The 15,398-nt window shown below is 42.0% G+C and overlaps 3 protein-coding genes across 4 annotated transcripts; all 3 read left to right on the top strand.

Moving 5' to 3' along the window:
• Positions 1–247: 247 nt before the first annotated feature.
• On the top strand, positions 248–2,893 carry LOC108120349 (adenylate cyclase, terminal-differentiation specific). Its single transcript, XM_017233969.3, has one exon. It carries the CDS (start codon positions 384–386, stop codon positions 2,712–2,714), a length of 2,331 nt encoding a protein of 776 aa, XP_017089458.2. The 5' UTR covers positions 248–383; the 3' UTR covers positions 2,715–2,893.
• A 201-nt stretch (positions 2,894–3,094) lies between these two features.
• On the top strand, positions 3,095–9,857 carry LOC122322247 (serine/arginine repetitive matrix protein 2). Its single transcript, XM_070279747.1, has 5 exons — positions 3,095–4,761; positions 4,828–4,955; positions 5,012–5,373; positions 5,425–7,425; positions 7,481–9,857. The coding sequence occupies exons 1-5, from the start codon at positions 3,120–3,122 to the stop codon at positions 9,840–9,842; spliced, it is 6,495 nt and encodes a 2,164-aa protein (XP_070135848.1). The 5' UTR covers positions 3,095–3,119; the 3' UTR covers positions 9,843–9,857.
• A 795-nt stretch (positions 9,858–10,652) lies between these two features.
• Hip1 (Huntingtin interacting protein 1) lies at positions 10,653–15,377 on the top strand. 2 transcript variants are annotated; one of them, XM_017234073.3, is made up of 8 exons: positions 10,653–10,876; positions 11,605–12,026; positions 12,082–12,812; positions 12,875–12,984; positions 13,041–13,787; positions 13,842–14,277; positions 14,331–14,735; positions 14,792–15,377. In XM_017234073.3, exons 1-8 carry the CDS (start codon positions 10,841–10,843, stop codon positions 15,277–15,279), a joined length of 3,375 nt encoding a protein of 1,124 aa, XP_017089562.2. In that variant the 5' UTR covers positions 10,653–10,840; the 3' UTR covers positions 15,280–15,377. The 2 variants fall into 2 exon arrangements, with proteins under 2 accessions (XP_017089562.2, XP_070136401.1); XM_070280300.1 differs by lacking the exon at positions 10,653–10,876 and adding an exon at positions 11,450–11,519.
• Positions 15,378–15,398: the final 21 nt, after the last annotated feature.

Raw genomic sequence — 15,398 nt, 5'->3', positions numbered from 1 at the left:
TCAGCCTAATTATATATATCCTACTATATATTAAACTTATTTATGGTAAATGCCATAACCTTGCTGTTTTTAAGATAGGATCTTGGGACTATTTGCAATATTTTTATTATAAGAAAGTCCTTTATTTATAGCCTTATTTATAAAATATTTTAAAAACATATTATCTTCTAAATACCTTTCGATTCCAAAAGTAAAAAAATATCTTAGCCCATATTGGCTTTCTATCAATAACTCCACCGAAGGACCCACCATCCTTTTATTAAACTTTCAAACTGAAAACAATTCAAAATTTCGTGTCATGCCGGAAAACAAATTTAAACGGAAGCATTGTATAATTAGTTGACTTTTTGAAGCGCTTCCCAAAAAAAACGAAACCCAACGAAATGCCAACCTGCAACAATACTTCTCGAGTGGGCAAAACTAGTCCCTACTGGCGGGGTCTGAACGGTCCAAAGAAGACGGTACCGACCTTCCAGTCGGCCTCGGTGGCGCCCAGATCGGGGGCGACGCAGGCCCAGTTGGGCAACCGGATAGGTCAGCAATTGCTGCGCACTCTCGTCCAGAGTCTGCCCACGGCCTCGCAGAATATCCGTTCCAGATCGAACTGCACCCACAGCTTCCGTCGTCGCCTGCGCCAGCCGAGCTGCAGATCGCTTCGCACCCCGGAAAGGGCATCCCTGCCCGGCAGAGGGCCATCCCAACCGAAACCCAGCGTCAAGCTAACCACCGGTTTACCTGTCCGGCAAGTGGCCGGTAAGGACCGAAAGACAGCTGGCGCTTCGGAGAGCCAATATGCCCAGAAATCCATTGATACTATATTGAAGCGCCGCCAGGAGAATCCGGGGGTTAAGGCCAAGGCCAGAGAGGAGGAGTTTGACCGGATTCCGCCGGCCAGATCAGTAGTACCATCCCCTTTGGTCGATAGTCCAGAGACTGAGGAGAAGGAAGAGAGTCCTGTGATGACCCAAATGAAGCCTCGCGCAAATATCGCCACATCAGCCAGTGCGGGGGCTTCCCAGTCAACTAGCGGAAAGAGTTCCCTCCCGAGTAGTCAGATGGAATCCAGAAATGTCAGTACTTTACAGTCAAGGCGGGAGAGCCAAGATAAGAGCCCGCCGTCCAACTTCTGCGAGGAGGCCAAGACGACCAATTTTTGCGAAGATGCCATGAAGGCCAGCGAGACGTTGGAAGGAGACTCGATAGACAAGGAGCTTAAGGAAACTGTTGGTGGCTCAAAAATGAAGATCTTTCCCTGCTTTCGCGGTGAGTATCCCACCCGCCATCGGCCCGACTCGTTCCAATGGTTCCAGGCCACGGGTCCAGGTTGCGGCAACATCATGACCATATGCGACGAGAACCAACAGCTAGTGGGTGAGACGGAAATTCTGACGTCCTGTGAGGTAACCGAGGCCCATTTCCTGAGCATCGACTGCGACGATGATGGCGAAAACACGACCGGACCACCGTGCACAAAATGCCAGGAATCTGTGTCCATGTGGACGAACCAATCTCCTACCGTGTTCCGATGCCGGCAGCAGCAACAACAGCCACAGATGCCGCAGCAGCGACAGCAGCAGATGCCGCAGCAGCAGCAAACTATGAGCTGGTTGGGATCCGACAGTCAACAAGGAAACCCCTATATGCAACAACACTCCATGCAGCAACAGCAACAGCAGAACATTATGCAAAATAATCAAGGCTTCATGCAGCAAAACTTGCAACAGAACCAGTACATGCAGCAACCTCCATGCATGCAGCAGCAACAGTCGAATTTTATGCCACCTCCAGGTTGCCCTCAGGCCAACATGCAACAAGATCAGATCCATAGCCAATTCAGTTCGCAAATGCAGCAGGAGCATCTGCAACAGAAGCAAGTGATGCAGAAGATGCCATTCCAGCCAATGCAGCAGCCGGATCCCAACTGCCTGACTGAATTGCTGGCCCAGGAGCTGAAGCAACAGATGCAGGAGGCCCAGGCCCAGATCGCTCAGGTGCAACTGCAACTGAACAGCGCCTGCGGGGCGACGAGAGTGCGGAAGATGCATGTCCTGACCCAGAGCGGCACCGAGGATCCTTCCTGGTCACCAACCACCCATTTCTTGCGCTCCCTCGAACATGATGGTGTGGAACTAGATGACCCCAACATGCTGGGCGACGAGGGTGACCTTGATGATGATGTGGCAAGCTGCTTAGGACCTTGTGCCCAAGGGAATTCCTACAAGCAATTGCAGCAGCAGCAGGTTATGACTAGCAGCTGTCCGGGATTGGGTATGCCCCCACAATCGGGAGTGCCCTTTTCCTATCCGTGTCCTGGCCAGCAAAACTCACAGCAACCCATGCAATTGGGCCTCTATCAGGTGCCTCTTTCGGCTGCCGATCAAGGTCAAATGTTCCAGCAACAGTCCTGTCCTCCAGGCCATCAACAAAATCCTTATCCTACGCAATACCCATTAATGCAACAGCAACAGCAGGTACCAGGTTGTCCCCAGCAACTGCTCCAGCAGCAGGTGCCGGGCTGTCCGCAGCAACAACAATGTCCTCAATGTCCTAGCCAGCAGAGATCCCCCAACCCACAACAGCAAAAGCGATCTCCGTGTCCACAGCAACCAAGTCCTGGCCAGCAGTCGCTGAGTATGTGTCACTTTTGTCCGAGTTGCTGTTGCCAGAGGTATGCCCAGATGCGATTCATGATGCCGCGGTGTTGGCCACGCTAGTAATGTATCTTACCTTGCACAAAATCCAAAGTACTGTGTTTAGTGCCAGATAAGATACTTTACCAATTAAACAATGTGCGCCATGATGCACTGAATTGTGCAATTCTTCCGTTTAAAATTGAAGTCAATCGGAGAATTGAAAAGCCAAAGAACCTAATAAATTATTGATTTAAATTTTATCTCTGTGCATTTTGAGTTTCTTGTCAATTGGTAAGGTTATCACTATCGTTTTGGATTCAAATTATAAATTGTAAATTCAAAATTTTTCCATTTCTCCGACAGTCGAAACGGGAAGCTGGAACCGACGATTGCAGCTACATTTTGTATCAAATTACAGATTTTTTATTAAAGAAATAATCATAGAAGGAAACTCAATCAATCTTGTATTGTATTTTTAATCGAAAAATGTGTAATTTGGATAAAGTGGTGGGCCTGCGCGGATACCAGTACTCGTGCTGTCATCAGAAATTCCAACAGGTTTTGGCGGCTCCCTGTGTCTGTTTAAAGGATTTGAAGGGGAAGTCAAAAAAGATGCTACTCCGCGTGGACAAGACTGTACAAATTTTTCGATCACAAAAGAAGGAGGGTACGCCCATGCTCCAGGGTCCTCCATTATCGGGTTTAGAAAATAATGGTGATATAGAAAAGGTGCAAACTCCAAGCGAAGTCCCTGAAATGCCAGAATTCCAAGAACCAACAGAAAAAGATCCATTACCTCTTCCGAATACCGTGTCCTCTACAAGACCATCCATATCTTCGGAAACAATGACTGGAAACAGAGGAAAAGAGCCCATAGTTGTATGTGGCCTGTTTCCGACAAAGTCGCCCATGTCCCAAGATGCCACGGAAGCTAGCCTCCAGATGGAAGCCTCCACAGCCAGCAAGCCACCAAATGTAGCCAGGTGTGGATGTGGCCAAAGTCTCATCCCATGGGACTCGGTAGCTAGAGAGAAAATGGAAATTAAAAGAGCCAGTGAACCAGATGAGAAGACCTCCGGACCTAAGAGTCCGGCAGCTTCAAGAAGAAGTTCGCAGTCAAATATCAGTAATCGCAGTAAGAGTCCTGCAGCTTCAAGAAGAAGTTCCCAGACAAGTAAAATCAGTAAGCGCACTAAGAGTCCTTCGAATTCAAGAAGAAGTTCCCAGTCAAAAATGAGTAAACGCAGTGAAAGTCCTGCAAATTCAAGAAGAAATTCGCGGTCAAATATGAGTAATCGCAGTAAGAGTCCTGCGTCCATAGGAAGAACTTCCCAGACTACTGAAATCAGGAAACCCACGAAGAGTCCTTCGGATTCAAGAAGAAGTTCCCAGACAAGTAAAATCAGAAAGCGCACTAAGAGTCCTTCGAATTCAAGAAGAAGTTCCCAGTCAAAAATGAGTAAACGCAGTGAAAGTCCTGCAAATTCAAGAAGAAATTCGCGGTCAAATATGACTAACCGCAGTAAGAGTCCTGCGTCCATAGGAAGAACTTCCCAGACTACTGAAATCAGTAAACCCACTAAGAGTCCTGCGGATTCAAAAATTAGTCCCCAGACAAAAAGTAATAAGCGCAGTAAAAGTCCTCCAGAATCACAAAGATATTCGTCAAATATATGCAATTGCCGTAAGATTCCTGCGTCCTTAAGAAGAAATTCGAAGACAACTAAGAGTCCTGCGGATTCAAAAAAAAGTTCCCAGACAAAAATAAGTAAACGCGGTAAAAGTCCTGCAGATTCCAGAAGAAATTCGTCAAATATCAGTAATCACAGTAAGAGTCCTGCGGGCTCAAAAAGAAGTTCCCAGACAAGTAAAATCAGTAATCCCACTAAGAGTCCTGCAGATGCAAGTAGAAATTCCCCAGCAAAAAACACTAAAAGTCCGGCAGATTCAAGCAGAAATTCACAGACAAAAATCACTGAGAGTCCACCTTCGAAAACATTTTCACTAACAGAACTCACTAGAGCCATAAAAAGTCCTCCACCATCGAGAACTAATAGTTTAAAGGAAAATAATAGCCAATTGACATCTCTAAATAAAGAAATAAGTCCCCGAGTCAAATCTGTGGCAGGTAAGACTACAAATAATTACTTAAAGTCGTATTTATTGAAATTGTAATATTATTTCCCTAAATCAGTGCCGGCCCAATCGAGTTTGACCCAAAAAATTAACCAATCAGTTCTCGCCCAAGAAAGTCTCATGAATGGAAGCAAAAATAAATCGAAGCCAATTAATTTTAATGAAAAACAGAATGGCAAAGTTAAGGTATGTAAGAAATGTAATTCCCATGAAATGTAAATTATTTAAATTGCTTTATTTAGGAGCCTTTTAAGAGCTGCACCTGTCGGGTGGTGCCGGAAAAAACTCTTGTTTCCGAGACCAATCTGAGCTGCAAGTGCTGTGACTCTACGAAGATTCTTTATTCAAATAAGGGCAAACCAAACAATACCCAAAACCCAAGACAAACGCCAAAAATAAAGTCAAAACCAATTGCAAAACAAGTGCCAAAACCAATGCCAAAGTCGAACAAAAATCAAAAGCCCCCAGTTGAAGAAAAGGCTCTTGTCAAGGCGAGCCCGAAACGCAAAAAGTTTACTCCAGCAAAGGCTTCTGGTAAGGCGAAAGTACTTCCAGGAGGACTTACTGGTTCACCCAAGGTATCCAGCGACGATGATGGTATTTGGTAAGTTAATTGAATAACTTTATTCTTAAAAACTAACCATTAATCACTAAGGTTCGAGTGCAATCTGCCATTTCGTGTAAACATACCCTTTCCTGTTTGCATGCAGAAGTTCTTTGGATTCCCGGGAATCAGCCTGAGTAATACTGACCCCAAGAATGGCAATCTAAAGGCGATAATGCCGGCCACAAATGGAGATCTTCCTTCAGGATTTCAATCAGAAACACCTGGGGGCTGCAATAAGAACACCTGCCCGAAAAGGAAACTAGGACGACGTGGCAATAAAATTTGTCCTTGCGAAACTGCTACCCAAACAGGTGAGGAAGAAAATGATCCTCTGCTAGCCTGTTTGGAGCAAATTAAGGATAAACTGCAGAACTTATCGCCACAAGTGCAAGCAGTCCAAGCAAAGCCATGTGTTTGCTTCTTGGCTGAGAAGGGCACCAATGTCCGGGAGAAAACGATAAAAAGGAGTAGCCTGTCATTAGATAGTCCAGAAGATGGAAAGAGGAGTAAGGAAAGGAACTCAAGGGATTCATCATTAACGGAAGATCCTAACGGAAGATTTGTTAGAAATTCATCGGAGAGCAGGGCTTCTGAGGCAGGGCTTCCAAATACAGAACCGAAAAGCAAAAGAAGATTTTCTAATGGAGGACATTGCAATGCTTCGCCAATGCCTCCTACTTATATGAGACAACCACATGTATTTCCCACCCATATGCATTACCACCCATTTCCCAGGTGGAATTACCCAATGTACCACCCACAATGTGTAAGACCAACCCAACCTCCATCATTTCTACCAAATTGGCAAGGCCAACCACTTGGGAATTGCATCTCCTATAGATCCTTGATTAATGGCGAACAAGAGAAAACCAATTGCATTAATCACATGGCATACCCAAAAAACCCTCGAGATAACCCCTATATGGAACCCATTGGGAATTTTATACCTTCCTCAAATGATCAAAATCCGGGAAGTGATCGGTCATTTAGTGGCCATTCAGTGGATTTGTGGCAACCAGACAGGAGTTTGATTGAATCTAATTTCGTGGAGAAGACACCCGTGGAATCCACTTATCGTAAAGGACTTTCACAATTTCATACGAGCCCTGGAAATAATCTTTCAAATGTCAAAATATCCCAAAGATCTATTATGAAAAGACCATCGAATCTGGGTGTTCAGCTTTCATCCACACAGAAAAAAACCTCAAGCAAGTGTATAAGCTTTAAGATGAATGATTCGGATGAGGTATCTCATAGCAATAGATCATCTAGAACTAAACATTCTAAGAACTCAAAATCTAAAGTACTTAGAAGGGAAAAAAGTAACACAGATCATTCAGATATGTCAGAGACCAGCTCAAGCAAGATGTACCATCGAAACTCTGATTCATTAGCCTCTTTAAGAGGATCTAGAGAAATGAAAAACTGCGAGTCATATATAAGAGAAACTAAACCTTTTGATAACATGAGTTTGGAGGTACATGATTTGGATGAGTTCCCAATTAAGAAAGCAAACAGAAATAGAAATAATGATTCCAACGTGAATGATTCCGAAAGAAACCATCAAAGAGCCGAAAGCGGAATGGAGAAGCTGGAAAGGACAGCTAAACAATATTCAAAATTTAAGGAAACCATGCCAATTATCACTGAAATTTGTATTCCAAAAATACGATCACTATCGGTTCCAGTAACCAGAAGGTTTGATTCCCAAAATTTATTTCTAAGACAGCACAATAACGAAGAAAGGTCTCCGAGGTTTTTCAAACAACTTCGCAGAGGAGGCAAAGGTCCAGGACGTTCTACAAAAATGTATATACTTAAGGATCCTTTAACCACTACCATTACAAAATATGAACTGGATTCATCTCAATCGAAGGTGTGCGGAACTCCAGATGACAATTCAAAGCAAAAGGCTCTTTTCATTCCAAGGGAAATCAATGAGACTAAAAATAATTCTATTTCGAATCATGGAAAACCAAATCCACCTATGGTGTTTGTACCCTTCCGTGTGGAAACAAGTAAATTAATAAATGCCCAACCTGATCGATGGTAAGTTATAACATTAAAGTTTATAAAAGTTCTATAAGAAATATATATTTTTTAGGAACAAAGTTCAACTAACATTGGCTGTAGCTAGACCCCCTAAAAAACATAGGTTATCCCACCGCAGACCGTTCCTGAGAAATACTTTACGATACACTCCACATCGATCTGCCTCTGGTCAAGAATTTCCACAAGATAATAAAAATTCAAATAGAAAGGCAACAAATCTCGGTTTCCGACCGTGTGAAAACTATTGCCCTAATTCCACCAGGATGCAATCATGTCAACGAGGATGTAAAGCTCCAACAGTGAAACCTTCATTTGGTAATACTTCTCAGGCCGAACCTTCCAGTTCAAGAAACCATATAAGACCAACAAACCAATCATCGTATAATAATTCACCTCAATGCCAACCGACTTGTTCCTTCAAATCTGTGGACAGATTGAAGATATCGTGTCAAAAACAGGACTGTCAAAATAGTTTAACGTATTTAAAAGGTAAATCAAAGTCTTCCACTAGTCAATGGAGTAGTAGTATTCCTCCAGCGGCATTGAAATATGAAGTGCCCCGTTCCGGACCACAGCGTTCTGGACCATCCACACCTCCTGCAAAACAAAATAAAATGCAAACTAAAAAGACAAGTGGTAATTCTATAATCCAGCCTAAGACCAATAATTCTATTGGGAAAAAGAAACCAATTCCGAATAAGAAACCTCCTTATAACATGGCAAATGCTTTAAGCAGGGAAGTTGTGGAACAGTCCTCTCCGATGTACTGCGATTGCACTCCACCTGATCAGAGATCTATTGATTCCATTAACAGTGAGGACAGACCAAAAACATCAGACAGGGCTATTCAAAAAGACCATTTCCAGAATGGAAAACGATCCAGCTACGAAGAAAACTCCCTAACGAGTTGTGGCTCTTCAAGGTCTCAATATTCAACCACATCTAATCAAAGTAGAAATCGGGAAGAACTTCAAGCCAAATATTCAAAGGTTCAGAGCTCGAATTCATCTGTGGGATATACCAATGCATATTCAGATACATCCTTCGAAAGTAGAAAAGGCAACTGTTACTGCTCACCTGTGGCAAGTAAGGTGAGTTCCCTATATCAGAAATCTAGAGATCCGGATTGGAAAGAAGCCGTTCTAGAAGAGGCACATCCCTCCTACACCAGAATCAACAAACCCAGCACGGAATCAGACGTATCCGTCTCTGCTAAAGACTATAGGGAAGGAGATGATCCTGTTAGCGTGTCAGGCACGAAAACAGTGACAAAGGAGTCATCTCGAATAAGTAAAAAGCCACCTCAAGTAACAAAGACGCCATCTTATGAATCGAAAAGCGAAGAAGAGTGCTTATGTGATCCCAACTATCAATCCCCTGATGAAGAAGTACAAAAGCCAACCGGCAGGAGTCAGCGCCGAAGAGTTAACGAGGACTCCTATAATTCAGGAAGCAGAGACAACAGAGTATATAATTCCAGTTCAGGATATAGTCAGTCTGGAAATTCGTCCCAAGTAAAAGGAAGTCATCCCTCTCGAATTATAGCTTCCTGCTTACCTAATTGCACGGATTCCTGTAGCTTCAAAAAAAGGACCCACCAAGCGAAGAATAATTCCCGAACAAACAATAAGAAAGCTCCGGAAACGGTTACCTTAATGCAACCACGACGCTTCCGTAGCACAGAGAGCACCCAAAGAGGTAAAGATGCCATTGAAAGCGGGGAGGACATGGACACTAAGAATACCGTACTGATCGAGACTAGGATTCCCTGTGACCGGAAAAACCTAATGCAGACATGTGGTCGACCACCCTGCAACTTTCACCGTCTGCAATACTCTGGGGTTCCACCGGTAGTGGAGCAAAGGAATATGTACATGAGACCACCGCCACCTCAAACCGTTCCTCAAAGAAGTCATCCTAATGATGAAGATTATCTGATTGATCCTCGGGACCATTTGCCACCTCTTGCCTCAGCACCAGTTATGGGCAACCCGTACCCAATGCCAATGATAAACGCTTTCCACCGGACCTCTAGTTCATATCCTTATACAAATCTTCATCAAGCTTCATGCAGAGATCCTTACTCCTGTCCTGCAATTCTGAAAAATAATATAAGATCAATGCCGAAAGGGTTTTACGAAGAAACCTTGCAAAAATACAATATAACCAGGATGGATTCAGACTTTCAGCCACCGACTTTACGATCGGATATCCTATATCAACAGCTAAATGGAGCACCAGATCGCCAGTTTTCTAATCACCTAAATCGGCCAATGATGATGAAATCTTCGGGATATAATCAACATCATATGCCACCCCCTAACCCATTTCAGGCTCAACCTTCGCATTCAATGTTTGGCCCACACCAAAATGTAAAATTGGAAGGCTATGATTTTTCCGAATATCAAATTTAATAAACTAATAATGAACAACAATTATTCTAAAATTTTTTTCAAATTTTCTTGGTGATATATTGTTTTTCTAAAAAATGCATCTTGTAGGAATCTGTAGGAACTTCAAACTTTATATCTTCAAAAACACGAATATAGGGTAATTTCCGGAAGATCAGTTATCCCTTGAAAATGGGGGTATCCTATATATGGTCCACAGCGATGGCTATATCTTAGCCAATATCCATTAAATCAGATCCATCAGACAATATCCATCCATAAATCTGCATATACATTTTAAAAACAAATATTCTTTAGATTTTTTGCAAAATTTTCTACGGGGTCCCCTTCAACATTTAGGGCTTTGTGGCCTACTCTGAAGGCTATATCTTCGCCAATATGGATCGGATTGTTGAGCGGAATACCTTAATCGATTTTTAGATCGATTCTCCATGTATCTGCATCAAAAGCTAGGCACAAAATATTTTTTAGATTTTTTGAAAAATTTTTTAGGGGGTCCCCTTCAACATTTGGGGCAAACGCATGGAATGGCATTGTGGCCCACTCTGAAAGCTATAAGCTATATTTGGGGATCCCCGTCAAATTTCTGAAAAATGCATGGAAGGCCGATATGGCCCCTGACGATATCATATCCAATTTCCATCCGAATCTCTAGCGGAAAACCTTTAACAATTTCTATATTGATTCTTTAACAATTTGCATAAAAATCTAAAAAAATATTTTTCTATTAAAAATTATAATTTAAAAAGGTTGCCTATCGATAGTTGGGCCATCTCTAGATATCAGTCCATTTCCAGCGTTCCAAAAATAATGGAACACCGTTCGGTGCTGAAATGCAACCCTCCAAAATAACAAATGAAAACAAATTTTTGTTTATATGAATCACACCCGCACAAACAATGGGCAACATTGTTGATAAGATAAGATAAGAAACTTAACACACACATCGCGTCGCGAATGATTCCAGTTTGTCCAAGGAGTACGCCAAGTATTGTCAAACAATGGCAACTCACGCCGAAAAAGAATTCTACCAATTGGTATGTAGTACGTGCACCTGGATGACCCGCATAAAGCCGCAAAAACCCCTTCTAATTTGACATTAATTGTGGTGTAGTGCTTGTTTGATTAAAGTATTCCTTATGTTTCCTATTCTTCGCAAATCGTTAGACAAGCAACTCTTTCTACTTGTTTATAAACATTTGTATATACGTGAGAATTATCATAAACATTTATCTTGAAACTACAAGTCAGCCTTGAACCAGATTTTGTGGAGTCCCGCCCCGACAAACTGTGTGAATGTGAGCTCAAATGCACTGTGAAACTGTATGCTAATAGAAAATTTCTCTCCGAGATGTCGCTGACCCAGTAAACTAGAAACTGTGAAGGTATCACTACTGTGTCAATAGGAAAACCTATCTCTATATCTACAAACACCAGGCCCTCCGGCTCACATAGCAGTTGGGGATAAAGAGTTAAATTATCAGCAAGATAAGATTGCCGGGTTTCATTAATCTTGAGAATGCAGTCCCCAAAGAGTGATGAAAAAATTCCGATAATAAATTCCAGGTGCTTTGAAAAAAGTGAATGACAAACCAAACATTGTTGGATAACTGCCATAAGTTATACGATGATTCATTCATAAGTTTAAATATTTTTAACACAAACTCTTACAGTGCAAAAGTACGATATAATGTGGAATTTATCAGAAGCTTAAATATTTTTCATTTGTTGAATAAAACTCTCTTATCACCGTTTTTTATTTCAGAACATTAGTGTAAATAAAGCTTTAAATGGCTTGGAGGCACCACTCAAAACCAAACATGCTCGCTCCATAATCATCATGATTCACAAGACCAAGGAGGCGAAGAGCTTCTGGATGATGGCCACCCGCCAGCCATTGATGCAGAGCCGGTTTACAGCCTGGAAGTTCTTCCACCTCCTTCACAAGGTCATGAGGGAGGGCCACGACAGTGCGATAAGGCATTCGCAGAGCCACAAGAAAATGATCCTGGAGGTGGGCAAGATGTGGGGGCTTCTGCAGGATGACATTGGTTGTTGTATACAGTCGTACAGCAATCTCTTGGCGTCTAAACTGAACTTTCACGACAAGAACCGACTGTTTCCTGGTAGCTTGAACATATCCTTCACCGAACTTTTTGTTGCTGTAGATAGGGACTTGAACTACTGGTAAGACTATCCACAAACATGTCAAGTATTCCTCACCAATAAGTTCTTCTTGCAGTTTTCAATTGTGCGTCGAAATCTTTGACTATTTGGAGGATATCATTGCCCTGCAGCAGACCATTTTCGCGTCAATGAACCACTACCGAATGTCGTCTATGACGCCCCAAGGACAATGCAGATTGGCGCCAATTGTTTGTCTTATTCAGGATTCCAATGCTCTCTACGACATGAGTGTACGTCTCATGTTCAAACTTCATGATGGTTTGCCTTACGATGTTCTGTCCGGCCATAGAGATCGGTTTAATGGCCTGTTCTTGAAGTTGAAAGATTTCTACAACAATGTTCGTCCGCTTCAGTATTTCAAGGATTTAATAGTTGTTCCAGAACTGCCAGAGTCAAGTCCAAATTTCAAGTCCCAGAATGATTTCACCAGTTACGTACCGCCAGTTGTCCATGTGCCGCAGGAACCCGATCCAGTGGTTGAGGATCTGGTTGATACAAATAATGTCGAGGCTGAGGCATATAGTCAAGCGCAGCAGCAGCTGACGGTTTTGGAAGGAATTATTAGTGAGAAGGAAGCTGGCATTGAGGCGCTTTCCTTTAAATTGGTGGCCCTGCAGAAAAACTTTGACGAACTGGAACAAAGCTACAGACACGATGTAGAGGACTTGCAGAAAAACAACACTATCTTGGCCAATGATCTGGCTCTTTCCAGGGAAATGTGCGCCAACATGCGTATGCAAAACGATGAACTGGAACTCCAGCTAAACCAGAATCCAATTCTGATGCGTAAGAATATGAATATACTGTTTTTAAAGCTTAATTACAAGAATTCTTGTTTAATTTTACAGAAAAGGCCATTGAAGAAGAGGAAAAACACAAGCTGTCTTCGGAAAAGTTCAATAAACTCAAAACACTGTACACCAAAATTCGGGATGAACACATTCAGTTATTAAGAGAGGTAAGATTATAATTTATTTAATCATCATAATACTAAAACACTGATTATATTTTCAGCAAAGTGAATCTAATAAATCGTTAAACAAAGAAAAGCAAGTCAACTCCCAATTGGTATTGGAAACAAAGGCACTTACCAACGAAATCTCCAAGATTAAGGGAAACTTTGAGGAAAAAGATAAAGCCAACTTGGCTTTGCAAAAGCAACTCGATGAGCAAATCGAAAAGATATCGCAGCTCGAAAAAGTCAAAAATGAAATTAATGAAAAGTACGATGATGTAGTTAAAGAAAAGCAAATGCAGCAATTAGACATAAATTCTACCTCTGAAAACTTGAGGCTAAACTTCATTAAAATCGAGGAACTTACTGCCGCGTTAAATGACGCAAAGGAAAAATTATCCAGTGCTGAAAGCCAAATAATTGAAAAATGTACAGAAATCGAGAACAACATTAAGGCCAACGAAGGGGAGAAGGCTCTGCTTCTAACGAAGATAGAGGAACTAAATGTCGAACATAAAAGCAGCAATGACGCTCAAAGTGCCCAGATACTGCAGACCATTAGTGACTTGAAGCAGAAGGATATAGAATTTAATGAAATTAAGGAGAAACTGTCAAGTGCGGAAAGTCAAATTAGCTTGAAAACCAGCGAAATTGATCAAAACTTTAAAGCTTTTGAAGCGGAAAAGGCCTTTCTTCTGACTAAAATCGAGAATTTGAATTCGGAGCACAAGACCATTAACGATTCACAAAATGCCCAGTTGCAGCAGACAATAAATAGTTTGCAAGAGAAGGAAACAGCATTCCAGGTATGAAAATTAATTATTTTTTTTAAACCATTTTATTAAATTATTATTTTTCAGGAATCGGTGGAAGCTATTAAGAAACTGCAGCAGGAAAATGAGTCAGTAGAGCAACAAAGAGCAGATTTGCAAAGCAAACTCTTGGCTGCTGAAAGCCAACTCTCCCAAGCCACACAACAAATAGAGTCCGTAACAAGTTCCTACCAAACTTGTAACACAGATTTGAACGAACTTCGAAAGTTGGTTATAAAAACTGTGAAGGAGATCTGTAATTCGAAACTGAGTGGATCAGAGCAGCAACCACTGGAAGCTATACCAAATATTATTAAGGAGATGGAGCCCCTGTTGAATAAATTCAACAACTCTGCAGCTATAAGTCACTTTACTTCAACGGAGGGAATGCACGATGTTATGTATTTGGGATATGTGTTTATAAAACTGTATGATCAATGCGACATTGTTTACAAAACCACCACGGCTATAGAAACGGGTCAGGGTAAGTATATAGATTATTTACAAAAACAGTTAATAAAATTATATATTTTTCAGAAATCTTCACAAAAACATCTCTGCTCTGCTCGGATGTTTGTCAATTGTTCCAGTATTTAATAAACAACGAGACGAAAGACAGCGAAAGGCAAACAATTTCCTCCAATATACAAGCAAAGTTGACAGATATTGGAAAACTAGTCGAAAAGATTAGGGCTACCATCGAGCAGAAGATCGATCTGGACAAGCTTCTTGAAATAGAACTGCGGGAGATGGATGCTGCCATCGATGATGCTGCCTCGAAAATCACCGAACTGCTGGCAAAGGCTCGGGAGAAGGACAACCAAACCAATCTGGAGGTGAATGGGAAAATTGTGGACGCCTGTACGACTCTAATGGAATGTGTCAAGGTTTTAATACAAAAGTCGCGTCTTCTGCAACACGAAATAGTGGCGTCACAAAAGGGTAAGCTATATATAATCAGCAGAGAAACCATCAAATCTTTACTATTCCCATTTTAGGAAATGCAAGTGCCAATGAATTCTACAGAAGAAACAGTCAATGGTCGGATGGATTGATTTCCGCATCGAAGAGCGTAGCCAAGGCGGCCAACTATCTTGTTGAGGCGGCAAACAAGGCCATAGAGAGTGAGTCTGGTAAAAACTTTGAGCTTATTGTGGCGGCCCAGGAAATAGCCGCCTGCACAACGCAAATGGTTATAGCCAGCAAGGTCAAGGCCGATCGCAATAGCCAAAAGTTAACAGACCTTACCAAAGCCTCGCGCAGTGTGACCCAGGCCACAGGTACGCTGGTGGCCACCGTTAAGGATTGCAACTCGCAGCTGGAGCAGCAGAGCGAACTTGAACTGGCGAAACTAACGCCATCGCAGATCAAGACGATGGAGATGGAAATTCACGTGAAAGTACTCGAAATCGAACAGGCGCTTCAGACGCAGCGCCAGAAACTGTCATCGTTTAGGAGAGAGCATTACAAAAACGCCGAGTATTAAATACTACTGTTACTAATCTACCTTTAAACTACTAAACATTCTTCTTTTATAAATGCACTTCATGACAACAACAAAATATACACATATATGTTACAATATTTACACTATTTTCTATATAT

This window comes from Drosophila bipectinata, chromosome 3L (genome assembly GCF_030179905.1).
Source record: "Drosophila bipectinata strain 14024-0381.07 chromosome 3L, DbipHiC1v2, whole genome shotgun sequence".
In the NCBI taxonomy this organism is placed as follows: Eukaryota; Metazoa; Arthropoda; class Insecta; order Diptera; family Drosophilidae; genus Drosophila; species Drosophila bipectinata.
Note: the sequence above shows the minus strand (reverse complement) of the source record. Positions and strands in the feature narration are given on the sequence as shown.

Excerpts from the sequence above, each read along its gene's own strand:
- Hip1 (XM_017234073.3), top strand. The coding sequence starts at position 10,841 with ATGGCAACTCACGCCGAAAAAGAATTCTACCAATTG. Across the intron at positions 12,813-12,874 it reads CCAGAATCCAATTCTGATGC|AAAAGGCCATTGAAGAAGAG; the intron begins GTAAGAATATGA and ends TTAATTTTACAG. Across the intron at positions 12,985-13,040 it reads ACATTCAGTTATTAAGAGAG|CAAAGTGAATCTAATAAATC; the intron begins GTAAGATTATAA and ends TTATATTTTCAG.
- LOC122322247 (XM_070279747.1), top strand. The coding sequence starts at position 3,120 with ATGTGTAATTTGGATAAAGTGGTGGGCCTGCGCGGATACCAGTACTCG. Across the intron at positions 4,762-4,827 it reads CCGAGTCAAATCTGTGGCAG|TGCCGGCCCAATCGAGTTTG; the intron begins GTAAGACTACAA and ends TCCCTAAATCAG. Across the intron at positions 4,956-5,011 it reads AACAGAATGGCAAAGTTAAG|GAGCCTTTTAAGAGCTGCAC; the intron begins GTATGTAAGAAA and ends TGCTTTATTTAG.
- LOC108120349 (XM_017233969.3), top strand. The coding sequence starts at position 384 with ATGCCAACCTGCAACAATACTTCTCGAGTGGGCAAAACTAGTCCCTAC.